This window comes from Mastomys coucha, unplaced genomic scaffold (genome assembly GCF_008632895.1).
Source record: "Mastomys coucha isolate ucsf_1 unplaced genomic scaffold, UCSF_Mcou_1 pScaffold15, whole genome shotgun sequence".
Classification (NCBI taxonomy): Eukaryota; Metazoa; Chordata; class Mammalia; order Rodentia; family Muridae; genus Mastomys; species Mastomys coucha.
In genome coordinates this window covers 95,133,670-95,154,604 of record NW_022196897.1, presented here as the reverse complement: position 1 = coordinate 95,154,604, position 20,935 = coordinate 95,133,670, and the positions used below count along the sequence as shown (strand labels likewise).

General features: G+C 41.5%; 1 protein-coding gene across 3 annotated transcripts in view; it reads right to left on the bottom strand.

Annotated features, from left to right (window-relative positions):
- Bdnf (brain derived neurotrophic factor) overlaps positions 1 to 17,743 on the bottom strand; it is a 50,110-nt gene extending 32,367 nt beyond the window's left edge. The window contains exon 1 of one of the 3 annotated variants that reach the window (XM_031371315.1): positions 17,300 to 17,743. In XM_031371315.1, the coding sequence (XP_031227175.1) occupies positions 17,300 to 17,302 (3 nt within the window). In that variant the 5' untranslated portion in view covers positions 17,303 to 17,743. Of the gene's footprint in view, positions 1 to 16,242; positions 16,609 to 17,299 lie in introns of those variants that run through there. The other 2 variants (XM_031371317.1, XM_031371318.1) reach the window with 2 other exon arrangements.
- Between the last annotated feature and the right edge of the window lie 3,192 nt (positions 17,744 to 20,935).

The following is a 20,935-nucleotide window of genomic DNA, read 5'->3' as shown; positions in this document are numbered from 1 at the left end:
CCACGCTGCCTTGACGTGAGCTGTCATATGATACCTCCTCTGCCTCGAAATAGACACTCTAGTGCACGAATTACCAGAATCAGAATTCCGCGCATTTAAAATGATACATCTTTTATTAGAAGAATTCCGTTCCAGGGCATTGCATGCTTTGTAGATGTTTTCACTTCCAGTCCTAGCGAATTCACGCACAGAAGCTAAGCCTTTCATTATTTAGGCAGCAGCAATACATTAAAAAAAAAAATCTTTAACCAGGACTTAGGGCGAGGTGAGTGGCGGATGGGGTTGGTAGGTAGCTTACTAAGCCCCCTTCCTTTAGAACAGTAAGTGGTCTTTGGCCTTTTTTTTTTTTTTTTTTAACCTGTGGCTGAGAGATCAGTTACATGACTAGGTTCTGGAGTACTATTTTCATTTAGCTGTATGATAAACTCTACCAAGTGTCTACCTGGATTCCTGCTTTGTTAAACGTTGCCCCTCTAATCCAGCCAATAAGCAGAGCTTAGGGCAGACCTTTATTATTTATTTATTTATTTATTTATTTATTTATTTTAGGAAAAAAAAAAAAAGAACAAGAGGGCAGTATTGAGCATGGTGCCACAGCCTCTTGTTAACATAATCACCTGTCTGAAGATTAAATGGGAGGTTCCTTCTTCTAAGGCAGGCCTTAGAAGTATGGCTGAGGCAGAGCCAAGGGATTAGCATTTTAATAAGCAATTCATTTACAGACAATCTCAAGTCACAATGAAAGACTGACATATGTGACTCATAGAGGAGGCAAAAAGGAGTATCAGAGACTCTTGCACCCCAACTTCTGTGGGCCCTTGTATGTGAATGTGCATGTTTGTGGAATCTAAATGACTTAATTGTTGTTAAGGTTGTTGCTGCATGACTATCTCTGAACGCTGAAACATTAAATTTGCCAGAGGAAAGTATGTACATAAACAGTTCTTTTTCCCAGATGTGTGTGGTTATCAAGAATGGGCTATCGTGCTGAATATATGGTAGTGTTGTATATTGAAATCATTTTTGTTTTATAAGTGAAGAACCGGAGATTCAAGACTTATAGTAATTCAACCAAGTGCCCATACCAGAGACTCACCCTTAAAGACCTCAAAAACTCAAACTAGAAATGCTCCCTTTGCCCTTCAGTAAAGGGAAGTCATCAGAATTCAAGATCCTTTAGAGCCCATTTACAAACTGTTGGTCTGGATGGTCAAGCTATTCAACTATATAATCACTCTCAGAGTGCCACTCATAGCTTTGCCCCTCTGACAACTTGGTGGAGCATGTCATCAATACAGAGGATCCTACAACACAGATGCTGGAGTTCACTGTGAAATACCTAATCTATATGTCATGTTCAGGGGAAACAGAATGATAAAGGACATGAAGCTAGGCTTGGGCCATCTTAAAGACCCTCTGTTTCTTCCTAGGGTATAGGCTGAATGTAACCATGATTTCTTCTAATACTATAACTTAAGTGGCTATATTTAATCTTTAAAACTACTGGTCTATTTTTAAACAGAACTGGAGGAATCCTACCAGCAATTTTAACAGGTAAATAAATCGGCTTCAAACAAAGCCTACTTTCCAACTTTACATTTGTTAGGAATGACTTTTGCCCCCAGGTTTTGTAACCTGTTAAAATTTGCTTCTTTTCCAAAAACTACGTTGCAAGCAAATGCCTTTGCTAGCATTGCCCTTGCTGCTCAAGTAGATGTTGTGTCAGGTCTTTATTCTATGGGACCTACTGTGCCTTGTCAGCACTTGTGCTCTCATCCTGACACTGATTGGATGACTGATCTTGTTATTCTCACTCTCCCTTGACATTATAGGCATAAATGTTGGTGTCCTCCCTTTCCAGTGGGTGGTGCATTTTTACTGAGAAAAAGAAGCAGGCAGAAAGGCAGGCGTATCTGGGGATAGAGGATCAAGTACCAATTCAGATAAACCTGAGCACGTAGACTTCTTCCCACTTTTGAGTATTTTAAAACTTTCTGACTTGTGATTGTGGCAATAGCCAAACAGTAAGAGACCAAACATGTGACATTTACCTATTTGCCATAAAAACTTCCCCTCCTTTTCACAGAAGAACATCAGAGCCAAGGTGAATCAAGTGCCTGTTCTTTAACAGGTAGTTATGAATTCTTTTGAAAAGTTTTCATCCTGGTAACATATTCAACTAGTTTGTGGGGCTTAAGATCAAATTTTTTAATGAAAGATTTTTCTTCTCTTTATTTTTGACCAGGTGTTATCACTACTTAGCTCAAACTCACTTTGGACTTGGACTCGTGAGTATCCTGTACTACAGGTGCCTGCTGAAGCAGTGGATTACTGTCATATTATGCTTAAAGGCAAATCTTGATAAAATGAAGTTTGTATTTTTTTTTTTTATTTTTCTTACAGTTTGGTTTCTGACAGAAAAGATTATTATTGGGAGCAAAAATTCCTTTGAAGTTTTTGATGCCAATGTTTTCTCTTCCAATGAAAAGAGAAAAACCTATGAAGGGAAGAAATATCATTACTGTGGGGATTAAAAGTTAATTTTGAGTGAGTCTAATTCTTAATTCCTTTGGTTTATTGCCAATATTCTCCCAACTAAATGTTTCAAGGGGAGAAAAGTGAGGCATAAATGTGACTTCCCATCTCTTCTTGTCAGGAAATACAAATTAATCCTCATTACCCAAGTGGGAACAGAGGCAGTAGGATCAGATTTGATACTGGCATGTTTTTCTATTAATAATTTTAATTGGATGAGGTCAATCCTACTATCTCTATAAGCATTTTATGTTTAATTGTGTTTATTGAAGTTTCTTGGTTACTCTTGCCTTCACTCTTCTTGGGAAATAAAAAAAAAAGGTTTAGTATCAAATGAATTGACCCCAAACACTGCTGAAAAACTAGAGAAAGTAATTAACATGGGAAAATAATAAGTAAACAGAAAACTTCCCCAATGAACAGAGTGACAAGGATGTTTTCAAATCCACGCAGCATGATTTCTAAGGTCTAGTTTGGCCTTGAACTGTGTCATTCACAGCCTTTGAAATCATTAAATAAGGTCTGTTCTTGAGAAAAAATACCTTAAAGGAAAAATAGTTTCCTTATTCATTGAGTAGTACTTCTCTGTAAGATTCTTATAGGGCATAAAAATAACTCCATGCTATACTTAGATGTGGCCAAATTGGCCAACACATGTTACAGGAATTCTGTATCCTGGCAGGCCTGGTATGGACAGATAAAAGCAAGGAAACACAAAAGGCCTGGGTACTGAGAGTTGAAAAGGAGGGTCTAAAAAAAGATGACCACATCTGGAAATACTTGTCTACTTCAAGGAAAAATACCATAAAAATCATTATGAGATTGCTGAGGCTAACCCCTTAGCATTCAAGAGTCATCTACTTGCAAACCCACCCCTAGGTTAGCAGATATTCCCTGAAAACATGGAAAGACTAACAATGAAAGAGTCATTGAGGTACTCATTAAACCATGGTTACGAACATAGTCACCAAGGGCATGGAACTGTGGATTTGAGAAATCAGAGCTAGGCTTACGAACCATGGTATGTGTTGGTTGTGCTGGGAGTAGAGCCATGGAAAAAGCATGAACAGACTTAAATTGCTGGGTTTCAGAACACTGAGTTAGATATCCAGAGTAAGTCACCTTAATTTTGAAATACAACCATGTTTTAATATGTGATGGTCGAAGCGAGAATTTTCTGTTGTTAAACTTTACATATTTTTTTACCCCATAGACAAATGAAGAAAGTAAAGCATGACAACACAGTAATTGTGGTACTTCCCAAAGTCATATTAGAAATGTCTACCAAGAGTCTGGGTTATTTTCCCTGGGAATTTGATATGTGTGCATTTGTTAAATGAACTTGGTAAGGAAAGACATGGGTAGGTTATGCAGCCCTCTTGACCTGGTCCTGCCTAGGCACATGGCAGGGGGGATGGGGAGGCCTCCACAGCACATGCAAGCAGCAGGGTTACCTTTGGCTCTGTCTAGCACATAGCATCATCTGTAAGCATCCAAAAGCTATCACTTCATCAATTTCAATTTCCCTTTACATCACAATTAAATTCATTCAACTGGCTATAATTTTCTGGGCATCAACATGTGCCAGTCATTCTATGTGACACAAATAAACAAAACACATCTCCATGCTTTAGGAGTTTATAGTCTTGGCCATGAGTTATAGTGTGGTTCAAGGGCCATTTGTTATTTGCCAAAGGAGAGAACTTATATTGTTTGGTATTGCCTTAGGTTTGTTCTACTGTGTAGACTGATAATCATCTGTCTGCCCCATGTAGTAGTGATGAGAAGAAACTTCCCTCCGAGGCTTCAGGGAAACCTAAGAGTTGGGGAGAGCACATCACAGTTAACTATTGCCCTGGTTCTTGTTGTTCATGCTTAGCTGTGTTCTCATAAGGCAAGCAAATAAGAGTGGAGAGAGTGGTTGAGAAGAAATGGGGCAAGTGATATTTATTGGGGGAATCTAACTTTGACATATGAGTAGATAAACTCTTTTCTAAATAGATTCTTTATTCTGTTTATGTGTATGTATGTATACCTGCATGAGCTTTTATGTACGCGCCATGTGTGCAAGTACCTGGAACTAGAGTTTTAGGTAGCCACAAACCACTTGGTATGGGTGATAGGTATATGCTCCTAACTGCAGAGCCATTACTCCAGCTCCTAGGTAGAATTTTTTGTTGTTGTTTAAAATAGATCTGGAAATGGGGTGTGTGTGTGTGTGTGTGTGTGTGTGTGTGTGTGTATGTGTATCTGTGCTGCGTGCACCTGCACATGTGTGAACACACATATTTGTCTGTGTGTTCATGGGTATATATATATATATATATATATATATATATATATATATATATGCATTTGGAGGTCAAATGTAAATTATGGGTGTTGTTATTCTGGAAAGTGTCAGATACATTGGTTTTTTAGATAAAGGGTCTCCGATTGGCCTGGAGGTCACTGGTTAGCTAGGTTGCTTAGACAGCAAATACCAGGGATCTGGTTGTCTGAACCTTTATAAGCTACTACATGTGGTGTTTTAAGTGAATTTTAGAGGTCAAAGTCAGGACTTCTTATTTTTGGGTAAATACTTTATAGACTGAGCTACTCCCTGGACCCTGGAATGGCTGTTATAGGGTTATCCTGTCTTCCTACATAGTAGATTAAGCCTCCTTCTCAGAACTTCTAGAATCTAGCTAGCATTGCTAGCTCTTGGAAGTCCCTTCTTGGAGCATATTTTCATTGTTACAATTAGTATCTTATTTCATTCCATCCAACCTTACTGAAGATGAAGAAGAGCTTCTTATTAACTTTCTGATGTTGCTAAATCACCACTCAGACTGTTCTCATAGCATATCGAATCTCACAACCTTCTTCATAAACTCAGACTTCCAATTCCTTCATCACTTCTGTTGCTCTACCCTGAACCTCCTCCTCCAAAGTCTCCATATTCTCCTGAAAACGTGAAGCCTTGCACTCAACATGTGTGTGAAATTAGCCAGGACTCAGGAAACACTGGAATCAGGAATTATCTGAACACAGCTGTTGGGGAAAACTAAGGGAGAAGAAGATTCAGTCACATTGACAAATCATCTCTTGGAAGTTGGAGACAGGAGAGGTTGCTTTACAAAAGAACAAACCCTTGTATCAAAGCTGAATCTTTATCCTTAGCATAAACATGCTGCATTTTTTCAAAAGAAACAGATCCTGAACAAGGTATTCATTCCCCAACCCCAACCCCAAAGAACATTGTCTAAGACTAAATGATGTTCAGAACACTACTTACTATCTCAAGCTGTGGACTTTTAACTAACTAAATTGGAATGCTACTTTCAAATCCTTAGGGGTTACTACTTTTGTACAAGCTATCAGAAGAATAAGATTTATGAAATACTATACTACTTTTGAGGCTTTTACTTCCCAAAAAACCATTGTAGTTTTTGTCTTCTGTTTTGTTAACACCTAAAACCTAATTAGAATAAAGTTAATAAAACAAATCCAATCACATAAGACTCACACTAACCAACCTGATACCTAGAATCAAGCTTTCCTGGATGTTATATTCATCGGGTATACTTCTATCATTTCATGGTCCATACCAAATATACAATGAATTTAGTGTCCTTCCTTGCCCAAATTGGGGTAAGTGGAATAAGGTCTTTCCATAGACTCCAGCAACTTTAGTTCCTCATGTGACTTTAGCTTATTTGAAAGGGCCACTTGTGCTAAGATTTTTCAACATGCCTTCAATCAATCATTTAAAATCACATCAACTCTGCAAGTTGCTTTCTAGGAGAAGGTTGGATGAAATTTATCAAGAAGACATCCAAGTAGATATATGACTTCCCGTCCTCTGCTGTCTTCTTATGCAGCTACCCTTCCAGAGCTGGTGTTTTCACTTCTGAGGTGCTGCAGGGACACAAAGGACCCAGATACCATTCCTGGCATGCTCCCAAATGAAATGTATTTCCAGAGAGGTTTCAAGTTTGGAGTGGAGCCCTTAGAGGAAGAACACTGAATTGCACAAGGAAAGCCAATAAACATCTCTGTCCCTAGCAGGGACTATGAGCCTGCAATTACGTTTCAGGCTGTGCTTGTCCATTTTCTTCTTCTCCATATCTGTAAACAATATGTTAGATTTGGAGGTTTGTCATAGACTGTGTGTCTTTGGAGAGAGTGCTCCTCATCAGAGCATCTGCAGTACCACAGCCAGTAACAGTTAGAAAAGGCAAACTTATGAAATGGCTTCTAAACACACTAAATCCCAATCTAAACAATTTATAACGTTTCTTACTCAATAACTCTTAGAAGTCAACTCATGCAGAACTGTTCTAAACAAGTTAAGAAAGAAGTAAGGCATCCCCTATTGGGTAATAAACCAAAGTGAGTGGAAGAACATGCAGGTAATAAGCCTCAGATTTCGAGGGGGAGGGGCGCTAGATATTTATTTCTGGAAAAGTCTGTATGGATAGTGTCTGAGGCAAGACAACAATTATAACAGCTAAAACTGTATAAGAATTTGTGGGTGAGGTTAATAATTACAAGAAAAGTTTGGTATTAGAATGACACAGGTTAAAGCCCAGCTTTACCACAGTGGCTGAGCCAATTTAGCACAATTATCTGGCTAAGGGATTAATCAGTTTCCTTACGCATTGACTGGCTTTGCCTAGAGAGATTGTCATGGAAAGGATTCACTGAGGTGCAGTAATACAGAATGCTCACTATATTAAATGAGACAAAAAACAATCAGGTTTCGCTATTCTTTCATTTGATGCTAACATGCTGGTGAAGTGAAAATTAAGCTCTAAAATGAGAAGTAACCAGTCACTTAAAAGCCAACCTTAAAAAATCATCCTAAAGTAGTGTTTGTGGCCACTGATTTTGAGGCTATATCACCTATTGTGAGGAGATACAGTAAGGGCTGCTTAGGAAATACATGTGCAAACCATCTGTAAATGAAATGAAGCTTGCGTAGCACTCATTACACAGGAATACCAGACTTCACTTCCTCCCTCCTCCCCACCTACCCTCCCTCTCTTCCTTCATTTCCTTCTTACTTCCTCTGTACTGGGAATTGAACCTAGGGCCTCACACACACTAGGCAAGTATTCCAGCACTGAGTCATGTCCTCAGATTTATGTATGTATGTATGTATGTATGTATGTATGTATGTATGTATTTAGTATTTTAAGATAGAATATCCCCAAGTTATCCAGGGTGACCATGAACTTGTGTCCTTCCTGCCTTAACCTCCAGAAAAAAGTGGAATTACAGACCTGTACCATCAGGCCAGGCTTAGAAGGCAGGGTTTTTAAATGAGCTTGTAAGTCAGAAACCTTTAGGTCTGAAGTTCAACTTCTCCACTTAAAATTTACTGTGTTTGTTTGGGCAAATTACTTAAACTCCCTGAGCTCTAGTTTCCTTGTTTATATAATTAGAATATAATCTGTCTCTAAGAGTTACTTTGAGGGTTAAATAATATATATCAAAGGCAAAGCAAAGAGCTTAGTACATGGTCAATGCAAAACAGATGTTTCCTCACCTCACAATTGGTGTCAGTGTTCCTACGGTGTAATAAGGACACAATCTAAGAGTTTCCAGAGAGCTGCGATTGTTAAAGTTGTGTTAGCTTTCTAGGGGTAGTATTCCCTAAGTTAATAGCCAAAGCTTAAACTTTCAAGATTGGCTTTGTAGGAGTGGCCATGTTGCAGATCAAACCCAAGACTTCATGCATGCTAAGCAAACACTCTACCACTAAGCTATACCCTACCCATGCCCCTGGAACTTCCTACCCTTTTCGCAGGAGGACTAGGTTTCCAGAGCTGTGGAATTGTGCTGCTGCTGATACTAAAATTATGTATTAGGGTCATAGGGCGCTCAACTGAAGCATGCCTTCTATACCATGGGTAGTTGTCTATTGGCCTTTTACACACTGTGTAGCTTGTCTAACGGCAAAACTAATTTAATTTTTTTTTTTTTTTTGCCAATGCCAATTTCCTTTGTCAGAAAGGAAAACCAAATGGCTAATGTTGACATTGGCTAAATTCACATTTCTGAATCAATGCTATGTTAATAATTTCCTCCCACATGTTCTGTTGTCAAACGTGTAGGGGATTTTATCCAGTAGTATTTGCAGACTTTATTACAAGCAGAAGTTAGACATTTTTGTATTGCATGCCAATGGTTAGTTATTTCAAAATTAAAGCAATCATTTTGCTGCTAGATTATCCAATATATAAAAGTACATATATTTTATATCACAACATATTACACCTCATATTACTATAGCTATATATACTGCAATTATTTTCCTTTGTAACCATAAACTTTTTATTATCTTCATTTAGAAGTAGTATTCTGAGATGAGTTTACAAAAGGGTTTATCAACTGCCAAGAGTCTATACCACAAAAGTGGCTACAAATCCCATGTTAGTTCAACATGTCATAAAGAATAAGAGCTTAATTATCTAATATTGATTATGGAAGTCATTGGAGAGGAAGAAGTTTTCAGAGAAGGATGAAGGTGAAAGTCAAGGAAATCATTGTTTTCTACTAAAGTAATTAGAACTAATGAGCATGGAAGGCAGAGATCATGGCCAGGGAGAAATGGCCAGGAGGAATGCCCACAGAGAGCCCCTATAGAATCCCAATTCTTTTCTGCTTTCCTGATGATTTCTCTACTCAGTTTCCTGTACATTTCCTCTCTCTTTTCCATTCATTCTTCCAGCCATGCTTCACCCTGTTGGCTTCCTGTTTAGGTGAACACTTGTGCGAACACTTAATCTGGATATTTCATCTTACAGAACTCTTAATACTTAGAGATTGTACATATTCAATGTATTTCTGTGAACCTGAAGAAATCTCTGTTTTAACTTCCCTTGGCACTGATAGGGACTTTGATGGGATTTCTAGGTAACACAGCACTTGATACATATCCTGGCACTAAGATCCCAATGTTTTTCTTCTGCTGTTGGGCCCTGCTTCCTAGTTTGGAAAGGCTATGCATTGACTCAGAGGTTAAAAACATTGAAAAGGTCATTTCTATTTCACATAGTAATCCAGAGAAATGGCCTTTTTTCTTTAAAAGATTTAATATAAACCACATTTTTCTACCAGCTTCAGGTTGAACTGTTAAATTTGGGATTACAAATTGCTAAATGGTTTGCTTGTAGAAACTTTCCTTAAGGTTTATTCTTTTTTTAAAAGTTTACTCTTTGAAGTATATTTTGCCATTTGTCTAAAATAGAATTCAAGAGTGATGTCTGTCATCCTTAGTGCATCAGAAGTTATTTTAAATATGGCATCTTTATAAAAGTCAATAGCTGCCTCATCAAAGGGCAATCATGTCCAGTGTGGGTGGCTGTGCCAATTGTTTTTGAACTACTGCAGCAATCCAGCCAATCACAGGGAATGGCTGGCAGTCTCTCGACACCCACATTTCTTCTTAATTATCTCCACCAGGCTGAGTTAGCTAAGGACAGATCTATAGCATTTCCTGGATGCCCAAATGCCCACACACCTTCTGCAGGCTGAGTTACCGGTTCTCTTTCATGTTTCTCCTAGCTGGACCATCTAATTATCTATTAGCATGTACAGATAATGCATTATTTATAAGAACAAGACACTTCCAGGATGCAATATCTTTAATTTTAAAAAGAAATGACATAAAACAACATAGATGTCACAAAGAAAAATGCCCTCAAATTTGACAGTGGGAATTCTACCACATCTCTTCTTTAAAAATAAATCTAAAGAAACTTAAGGTCATTGTTCAATTTACACTATCATAATCACCATTTTTTTTTTTTAGAAAAATGGTAAATTCCAGATCCAGAGACCTCCTATATAGGTCCCAAATATGTTGCATTTAAGTGTTTTTAAAATGTATTTAGAAATTAAAAAATGAATGGTCTCTAAAATTATAAATCATCAAAGATTAGGATAAGTTAAACTCTACTTCTCGTGAAGAAATGGGAAATAGTTACAGTGCATATAATTCTCCTGTAATACTGGGGAATGACCTGTGGATCTCATGCATACCACCAAATGTTCTACCTTTCAACTATCCCTGATATCTTTCTACTATCTGTTTTGAGACAGAGGTCCATTAAATTGCACAGACTGACTTTAAATTCATTCAGCAAGCTAGGTAGGCCTTTACCTTGTGATCCTCATACCTCACCCTCTTTCAGGTTGTATATTGTACACTAGTCAACCATGACACTGAAATAGACTTTAGAATTTATCCTGAGAACATCATTTCTGTACTATGTGTATGGAAACAGAAGCCAAGTTGATATTTTAGCTCTTGATAATGAGTTGAGGATAAAGCTTGAACTCTGGCTTTGAACCCTAGTCCCTGTGTTTTCTTGAAGAAAGTACAAATCCAGATGTCTTTAAGGGGCCAGAATTTGTCACCAGCCTAAAGGTTCTGGCAAGATAAGGATCACTCAGTCTTGCTCATGGTGAAATCTTTAAATTCTGACATAGCTTGGGACTCATAATTGATTGATATTTAACACATCTGGAATAACATTATGACTGTTAAATTTCTGCAGAAATATGTTGGGAGCAAATGCCATCATAGTCCACTTAAGATATGCAAACACTATCTACCAAGGTAAACAAGCATCCAGGAATCCAAGACTGGGATGAAATTCCAGAGGGTTGAAAGAGAGCAAGCCAGCATGAACTCATGCATTGGATATGGGCTGGGCTAAGTGACCTCTGACAAACGTCTGGCTATTAGATTCTCTGACTCATGAGTAAAAGTAATGTACTTCTTGGCTTTGGCCTATCTTCTGTGTTTGTTTTTCAGGGGAATTAGTGACTGTGACTTAGCTAGTGTGTCAGCCACAGGAAGATTCCTGTTTCCTTTGAGCCTCCAACTTTGAGAGAGGGAAAGAAGAATTTAGGAAGGCAAGGTCATGGGATGATTAAAACTTTCTATTAGCTCTGCCAAATTTTGGGAATATTTGTAGCTCCTTTAAAAAAAATTAAATAAATCAAAATAGGAGGAGATGATGCCTACAGTTACCTCAGAAATCTTAGATAGGTCTGAGGGGGCATGATGGGCACTGAACAAATACAGTCCTTGAAACTGGAAGAGACAGACTCTGAGCCTCCAGACTGTCCACCATGGTATGTCTCTGAAGCTTAGCACCGAAATTCCCTGTGTAAGAGGCTCTGGGGCTCCCCACCCAACATAGCCCATCTAGAAATTAAATGAAGAAACCTGTAATGAATTTTCAAAATCCTCCATGAAGTGTTCTTACTAGGAACTACAAATAAACTGTGCATGTGAGTATAGAGAACTCCTTACAGGATTCTTTTTTACAGTGTTTGAATGAAAGATAAAAGAGAGGGAGGAAAGAAGAAATGGGGAAAAAGTCAGGACTGGCAGAAAACCAAACCAAACCAAAACCAAATAAACCAACAACTCCCCCAAAACCTACCAATGGGAATGGAGGCAGGATAATAATTTAATATTTTGACCATTGTGTCAAATTGGGGGGGCATTACTGCTTATAGAACATGTATATTTTTCTAGAGACACTGGTGAAAGTAACAGCTCTACATTCTCAACTAAAAGATGTAAGACTTTATAGTCTTGAAATTATGCTCACTCTGAAGTCAGAAGGTGAGAGAACATTTTATTGTTTAAAAATTTAATCTTCTCCACTTAAGGCAACCTCCTCCACTTCTAGAGTACTCAGTAAGGGGTAAACGTTCACTGAATGCTATTGTTTATTTTATTATTAACTACTACATAGTGTTCTTTATGAGGATTACAGTATGTAATTTTAAGAGTTTTGCTGCTTGTTAAACTCCCACTAGAAACATACACACACACACACACACACACACACACACACACACACACACACTGACAGATCAGCAAAGAAAGACACCAGCAAAAGAAAGATAATTTGAGATACTTCTGAGGTAGCAGTTGTAAAATTAAAATAGGCAACTCATTAAATTATCCATAGAGTGAAAAGAAAGCTACAAAAATAGATATTTTTCTGGCAAGTCAGTGCTGTTCAGAACAAATATAGTTTTCAGTCAGCAGAGTTTTTATATCAGATGATATCAGTTCGTATTTGTTAGGATCACTTGCATGGTTGGACTAGTTTGCTCTAATTAAAAGCAAAAACTTACGTAGAGGAATGTATTTAGGAAGAAAAACCAACACTTCAATAAGACATCATTTTAACTGACAGACTGTAAACAATACAACCAAATGAATGCTAGCTGAGCAATTCGAGCATGGTCCCCAAGATCAGAAACATTTTTAAAAAGGTAAATAAATAAAACCCCTCTTGTAAGTCATGTTTTAGTTTGAACTGCTTCAATTCTATTTGCTGACTTTTAGTGGCTGCTTATCTGTTCTGTGGTCACCCAGGCTCTTGCCTTCTTTCTCCCTTTGCTGGTGTTGATACATTGTTTCTTATTAAAGTTTCCCCTAGAGGACAGGCCAGGAAAAGGAAAGACCTAAATTCACCAGCCTTTTCTTATTAAGAATTTAAAGACTTGGTAAGGGAAGTGCAAATGAAAGCAGCAGCTTACACAGGTTGATCCCACCTCTTTTCAAAGCTTCTCTCCAATTTACACTGATAGATAGCTGACAATATTTAGCAAGCCAATTAATGGCTTGCTTAAAAAAAACAAAAAACAAAAAACCCCACAACTTCATTTCCTGCCTTGACCTTACAGATGAGATGGTCTTTTTAATTAGCAAGGACTCTGGTTCAATCAAGTACAAATGCTGCATGCAAAGAGGATGTATACTGTTGTGGCCCATTTCTGAAGTGGCAGTTTGCAAAGCCTATTCAGATATTCTCTGTCCTCCAAAATTTGCTGTGTTGTGGGTCTTAATGTCAAGGATACTGGAAAAGATACTGGCATGGTGCACATATTTCATCTAATTCAGTACTTATATATTCCACTGAGGGAGCAAGATCAAAAATCTTACCTACAGAAATGTTAATATGCAAGACCAGGGGCTACAGAAGTCGGCTAGATTACTATTAAAATTATAAGGTTAAAATGTCTCTCTCTCCCTCTCTTCCTCCCTTTCCATTTCCTATCATGTTTATCTTCTGACTCCGAAAAGGGCAATTGAGATTCCTTTGGTTTTATGTTAAAGAGATCTATGTTAATATATAAAAATAGTGAATACCAGGGGCACCATTCTTAAAGTGACAGTCGAAACCATCTTTCCTTACAAGTCAAGGATGCTTGGGTGTAAGAGGATGACGTGACACTTTTGAGGCTTATTTAAATTGTTTTAAAAAATGGAGTTTAAATAATTAGACTGGTAAGTATTTTTTCTCCTTGTCGCCCAGGCATGATACCAATAATTTCCTCCGTTCAACAGTCAGACAAACTGGCAAGAGGACTAAAAACAATATTCCCTTAACCAAGCTTTAGTCTAAAGCCCTAGCAACTGTATTAGACAGCCCCAAGTATTCACGAGCAAGGCATGGCGCGGGAGGGAAACTCTGCAATTTAGAATGACAGATGATTATTTTTTTCCTCTATCCATTAAGCCTTCTCAAAATGTCATAATATTTACACCTATTCTATGGTGAATTAGATCCAAAGACAGGCAGACAGAAAGAAAGAAGGAAGAAAAAAAAAAAATCCCTCCAACTGGTTGCCGCTGGGTTGGGGAAAAGCGGGCGTTGCACCTTTAAATTTTGTCCCTTGGTTCTCTGTCCCCGGCCCCCCTTCCCGGGATTTTGCAATAAATCTCCCGGTTCTGCGTTCAGCCCTGCAGATCCGTATTTAAAACAGCACCATCTGGGAAGGGTGGGTGGCGATGGTGATGCGGGCGCCTTGGAGTTCCTTTGCAGCACGCTTGGAATTGCATCAGACTGATCCGAAATCCCCCCGCCCCCAAGCCCTACCCCTCCCGCCACGCTTCCCTCCCTGCCCCTCCCCTCCGTTCCTTTCGCGTAGATCTGACTGAGAAAACGCCTGGATCCCGGAACTGTCTGTGCCCCATTCGCTGCAGGCTTGATCCGTAAACCCTGCCCTACGCTCCCTTTGTGTGGCGAACAGCCTATGGGCAGTCATCTGATCCAACAGCCTGTTTTTCATTCTCTTCCCCCCCCCCCCCAATTTCCACAATATCCTAGCATCGTCTATGAATTCAACATTTCCACCTGCGCAGAGTTGGGAAGCTTTCGTTCATTAAAATAATCTTGAGTCTTGAGTTTTGGAAATCTTTCCTCAACCCCCCCATAACGCCCCTCAACCCGCATCCCAAGCCTTATCCGGGGAGGGGTCCCAAAGCACCAAGCCTTACACCTAAAGCTGCGGCAGGGCAAAGCTCCTGGCCTGAACAAAGGGCGGTGGAAGTGGTGGGAATGAGGGTTGTAGGAGTGTGGTGAGGTCTCCTCTGCCCCCGCCCAGGGGCACGCAAGTCCCTGAACTCCCGGAAGAGAGGCTGGAGGACAGCGCAGTGGCACGCTCCGGGCGCACTGAGTCCCCTGAGGGCGCAGGCGGGGGGCAGGGGAGTTGGAGAAACAGGCAGGGCGGCTCCCAACCCGAGTCTAGTTTATGCCCAATCCCTCCATCTCCACTCCCTGCTAGGCTACCAGGCCACCCAGGTGGTGACGGCAGCTAAGCGGGGAGCCCGGGCCCTCCACCCGCGCCAGTGGACACAACCTCGCTCGGCTGGGCGGTCTGCGCGCCCCGCTGATTGGTGGCTCGGTCCAGCCGCCGCACGGAGCTAGGAGTGTTCTTCTCCACCTCCACAAGCCACCCAGGCCCCCTCCCCGGGCCGTTCCTGGGCTCTTCGATTTAGAAAGGACCTTCCACTCCCGAGCGGAGCCCCCCCTTTGCCTGAGTTACCCCGCCTGACTCGGACCTGGGCTCAATGAAGCATCCGGCCCGCAAGGAGTGGAGCGCAGTCTCAGCGGCTCCCCTTCCCTTGAGAAAGCAGGAGCCCTCCAAGCCAGCGCCCGGAACTCTCGGGGAGGGACGATAGAAAGGGGTAAAAATAAAAAAAAAAAAATCACCCAAAACATAAAGAACTATCCATCCATCGAGGATCGTGAGGGCGATGGAGAGGTAGAGAGAAAATGAGGGAGGGATGGAGGCAGGAGGAGGGGGCGGGGTGGAAGAAGGGGGGCGGGAAGGAGGGAGGGAGGGGGAAGAGAGGGAGGCAGGGATACCGAGAGAATGAATCCTCCTCACTAGAGGAGCTGAAATTACCTTGATTCATTTTTGTGGGTATTTAGCTAACCCCCTTCCCTCTCCAGCCTCCACTTCCTCTTTCCCCACTGCACATTCCCTCCATCCTCTGATTCTAAATGGTACAAAGTCAAATCTTAAGGAAATCGAATGTTGTGTAAAAAGCTTCATAATTAGTAATGAATCTACTGTACACGCACACACACCACACACAAGCAAAAAGAACGGAAAAGAGGGAGGGAAAGGGGGGAATGAGAGAAATCTTACATTTGAATCAGATATTTGCAGTTCCAAGTTAACTAAACTCATTATATCCGCAGGAAGGTTGAGCTTCCCCCACCTCGATTTGCCCCAGGTTCTCACCTAGGTCAATTTAAACTAGCCAAATACCAAGAAACAACCATTTCTCATGCTCTCTCCACTTCCTCCTTTCCACTACGCATCCTTTCCGGAAGATCGAGTATCAAAATAGCTCAAGAATTGGGGATGCAGGGTCCCCGCCCCAGTGCTTACCTTCTTTGCGGCTTACACCACCCCGGTGGCTAGATCCTGGAGATAAACACTTGCATTTCCCAAAGTTAACCCAGTATACCAACCCGGAGCTTGCCAAGAGTCTATTCCAGCCTACACCGCTAGGAAGCCAACTTCAGCGAGCTCAATGAGGGGACCAAACTGGGGCTCGCTCTCCAAACGCTCCGCTTCAAAACCTGACTCTCTCTCCAGCCCCGATCTCAGTGTGAGCCGAACCTCGGAAAAGACGCTTTTTAAGGGCGACACCGGGTTGGCTTGACAGCGAGGAAAAGAATACCTGGATGAAGTACTACTACCTCGGACAAATCCTCTGGCTCTGTCCAAGGTGCTGAATGGACTCTGCTCGCCCGGATCACACACCCGGAGGGCGCAGCAGGAGGAAAAGGTTAAAAAAATATTCCCTAATTAAGTGGTACTTGATATTGCTCTAGACGGTTTCTTCCACTTACGTTTTGTCACGTGCGGATGGCTTTGCCAAAGGCATCCTGTTAATAGTTGATCACATGCTGATGAGACCCTTTCCATGTATGAGAGCATTACCCATTTCATTATAGATAGGCACTTCTGACTTATTCCTATCTCCCCCAACTCCTCCACTATCCTCTCCTAAACTCTTAGTCTCTACCCCAGTCTTATCCTCTCCACCCCTAGCCCCAAGCTCTAACAACGTTATTGTTTTTAGATTGAAATTATCCCCCTTGCGAATGTCAATTATATGCCCACATATAAATCATACAATATGCTCACACATCATACAGTAAAGCAAAGAATGGAATACAAGACGGTTGTCAGACAAGCATCAGCCTTGAACCGCCAGCATAACAACCCCCTCCAGTTCCAAGTTTGTTCCACGCAGTTCCACACTGCTGTGTTAAATCTCAAATGATTCCAATTAAAGTTGCAGTGGGTAAACCCGATTCCCCTGGCCTGAATAGCTGCTGTTCTTTGGCGTGAAGTGCTAGGAAGAGCCGTGATATGCCTGTTGTTAGGCAACATGTCAAGATTTTTCAATTATAATGCACGGTTTATTGCTACTCACCATTGTGGCTTTGCTGTCCTGGAGACTCAGTGTCTTAAAATCTCGTCTCCCCAACAGATGCTGGAAGGTAATGTGTCTTGTTTGAAGTCATCATGTGAGAACTTCGGCTTTGCTCAGTGGATCGCCCACCACTTGGTGTGACTTATGAATCTAATAACCCTTTGCAATATCCGCAAGCTTCAACTCTCATCCACCTTGGCGACTACAGAAGACAAAGCAACTGGCATCGATGTTGAAAAACCTATAGATTTACGCAAACGCCCTCATTCTGAGAGACTCGTTTCCCTTTGAGTTCTTACGTGATTCTAATGAATGAGCGAGGTTACCAATGACTGTCCAACTGCCCTGCTATATAGCGGGCGTTTCCTGAAGCAGCTATCTCAACGCCTGTCACTGCGCCCCAGCACAAAAAGTTCCCAGAGAAAGTGAGGGAGTTTCAGAGTACCCCCATAAAAATAATCCAATTTGCACGCCGCTCCTTTGCCCACTGCTCTAGGTCACACCTGGGGCTCTGGCAAAGATGAGCTCGGCTCAGGAGATTTCCCTGTCGCCAGGTAGGAAAACCTTCGCCTTGTCAGGCTAGGGCGGGAAGACCGCTGGGGAACTTGTTGCTTTTCTGCACCAGCCGGCTACCGCTTTAATAAGAATACCAGAAAAGCGCAGCGGGGAGGGGGCGAGGGGAGGGGGCTAGGGCAGCCGCTCTGAGCCAGTTACGTGACCAACTCACTGTGACTCCCTTGGTAAAAAGGAAACTTCTTAGAAAAGTTCGTGCCCCTCCCCCACCATGACTAAGGGTCTCCAGCGGACGTGGTCGTGAGTGATGACCAAATGGGAGGGGGGGGGCTGGGTGATGGAGCGGGTGTGACTTGTTCTAGGGAACAACTGCGTGAATCGAAGAGCGCATCAGCCCCACAACTTTCCCCTTTCCTCTTAGGGACTGATGACTAGGCGAGAGGCACCCGGGCGAGCCACTAGTTGCCCACAGGAACCTGTGTAAGCCAAGCTCTCAAGCGGCTTGAGTTGAATGAAGTTATGACTGCGTTTGATCTAATGGCTTATGGCTTCTCAAATGAGAGTTAACAGCCTCTGTGCGCAGCTAGGTCCGCCCTGCGAGCCCTGGAGCTCTGCGCGAAGAGGTATAGGCTAGGAGGAGAAGATCGGCGCTAGTCTCCCGGCTCCGCTTCGGCTCCGGCTCCGTGCCTCCTCCCCAGAGTCGCTGCCCTATTTCGGGTGCTTCCCGGGGTTGAGAACCGGTGCTGCAAGCTCCAGGAGGTGGGCTTCAGGCGGGGGAGGGGAGCGCGGGGCTCTCCCAGGAAGCCTCGCGCTGGCCACTACACTTCCCACTAGTGACTGCGCAGGCTGGGAAGTGGAGAGGTCACGTGTTGGCGGAAAGTAAGTTGGAAGGAAAGAGATGAACTTCAAGAAGAGTCACAATAAAATAAACCTCCCCCACTCCGTGTGTGTGTGTGTGTGTGTGTGTGTGTGTGTTCGCGCGCGCGTGTAAAAATAATCTCTTGAGAGGCGGATGCGGTGGGGGAGGGGTGCAGTGGGGGAAGGGCAAGGCCCTAGTCTAAGATCCTAGGCAGATGTCCGGAAATATCTAGAAATGAGCTGTAAGTCCAGAGTTAGCCATATCCCCCAACGTAGGGAGGCGCTAGCTCCAGGTGTCTCTTCTCTAGAGTCTTCCTTTGCCTACGCTGAGCTTAGCTTACGCAGCGAAGCAGAGGAGCCGAGAATGAATGTAAACCAGTTGTTATGGAGATACCCGCAGCTCTGAGGAGCGCGAGTGCCCTGGGAAGTCCCCGGACGCTTTTCAGGTTTTGGTACCGACACCATGATTTTACTCTTCCCACCAATGGACCCCAGGAAAGGCGTCACTGGCCCTGGCTGTGGCGCTATTGACTGCAGGGATGAGGCAGAGAGATGTTGCAGAAGATGGTGGATAGCTCTGAAGTTTTGGACCACCGAGGCCTTTTCAATTTCTGTTTTCTTTATTCAAATCAGCTGTGCTGTGTTCGAAGGGAATTCGTACTTCCTGGTGTATAAAATCAGAGTTACATATAGGATGAGTTTGAAGAACATTAGCAAGCCAGTGGTTGCTTCAAGGTTCAGGTCCCCTCCCCCTCCCATCCTAAGAGTGCTTCTTTTAAGGAAACTAAGCTTCCTAATGCCTTCTATGAAGTTCTGTTCTTGGAACCTCCTTTGGTACTAGATCATTAGTATTAGCAGTAGATCCAGTGTTGCATATTCATATGCACCCCTAAAGAGATATTTTCAAAATCAACCCAGATCATCCTAGATAGGCTCTAGCCAACACATATTTATACAAAGTCTTTCTTGACCTCTTAGAGTTGTCGGGTTCCTGGTGACCTGGTGTGCATCATCATGAAGAGAATACCTTCCACCAATTACAGTCACCAAGGCAACAGTTACCTCCAACTTAAAAAAAAAAAAACCCAAAACAAAAATCAAATAAAAAAAAAACAATACTGTTCATATTGTTCACAAATTGTCACTTTTTGTCCATCCATGAATTAGCCAGCAGATGCTGCCCTAAGACTAAGACAGCTGGCATAAACCATCCTCAGAGGTCTTGGGGTACAGGTTATGTGAGAGAAGCCAGTTTCCTGAGAAGGCAATTCATCAGGCTGTTAGTGAGTTCTTTTGCCTGTTGATGAGTTCAGACTGGTCTGAAACCATAAAAATGACGTGGGAAGATGATCTGTATGAGAATGCACTTATTTCTCTTTGTCATTTGTCTGACTTTGTCAACTGTTTCTGGCCTCTGTAGGGAATAGCCTTCTTTAACGGTTATTTATTCTGAAAATTAATTTTATGTTTTACAGGTACACTAAATTGGTGGTTTAGGTATTTCTAGATTCAAAATATGTATGAGGGATTAGATTTAAATTATTTAGACATCACAAGATTGTACTGAAAGTATTTCCAAAGGAATATTTTTTTCTACCCTCCTTGCTTGGAGCTATTATTAAAAAGCAATACAACTTATGGACCAAGATGAATGATGAGAATTGCTATTTAATGAGATTTACTGTAGTGAGTTGTGGAGAAGAGTGAGAAAATGGTATTTGACCTACATAAATCTGTGATATATATGTGTAATGATCACACATGTGTATATTTTCCTTCCTTGATTTTTCCCTGTCCTGAAGGAGAATTGTTCTCTTGGTTCATTATCAGCTCTCCAGGTTTTTATCTGCTCAAACTCACTTTTGTAATTCCCTTTTGTTTTCCATCTGTAGAAATCCAGTACCTAATACAAGCAAAGGCTACAGTCATTTTATTTAAAATAGATGGCAACCATTGTACCCGCTACAGTTTTAATCTTGGGAGCATTTGTTCCCGAGGTCATGTCACTTTTTTCCCCCACACAATTCTAGTCAGCTGTGATATGAATTATCACACTTCTCCAGTTTATCTGACCCCATTCATTTAAGCAATGAAAGGACCATTTCAATGTGAATGTTAAACAAACATGCCTTAAGTATCACAATCCAAAATGCACCCAAACTTAAATCAAAGTATAGGAACATAACATAACAGGAAGGATTTTTGCTTTGTTTGTGTTCTCATGGTATTCTATCAATGCCACAGTTAAAAAGCTTATCTTCTGTC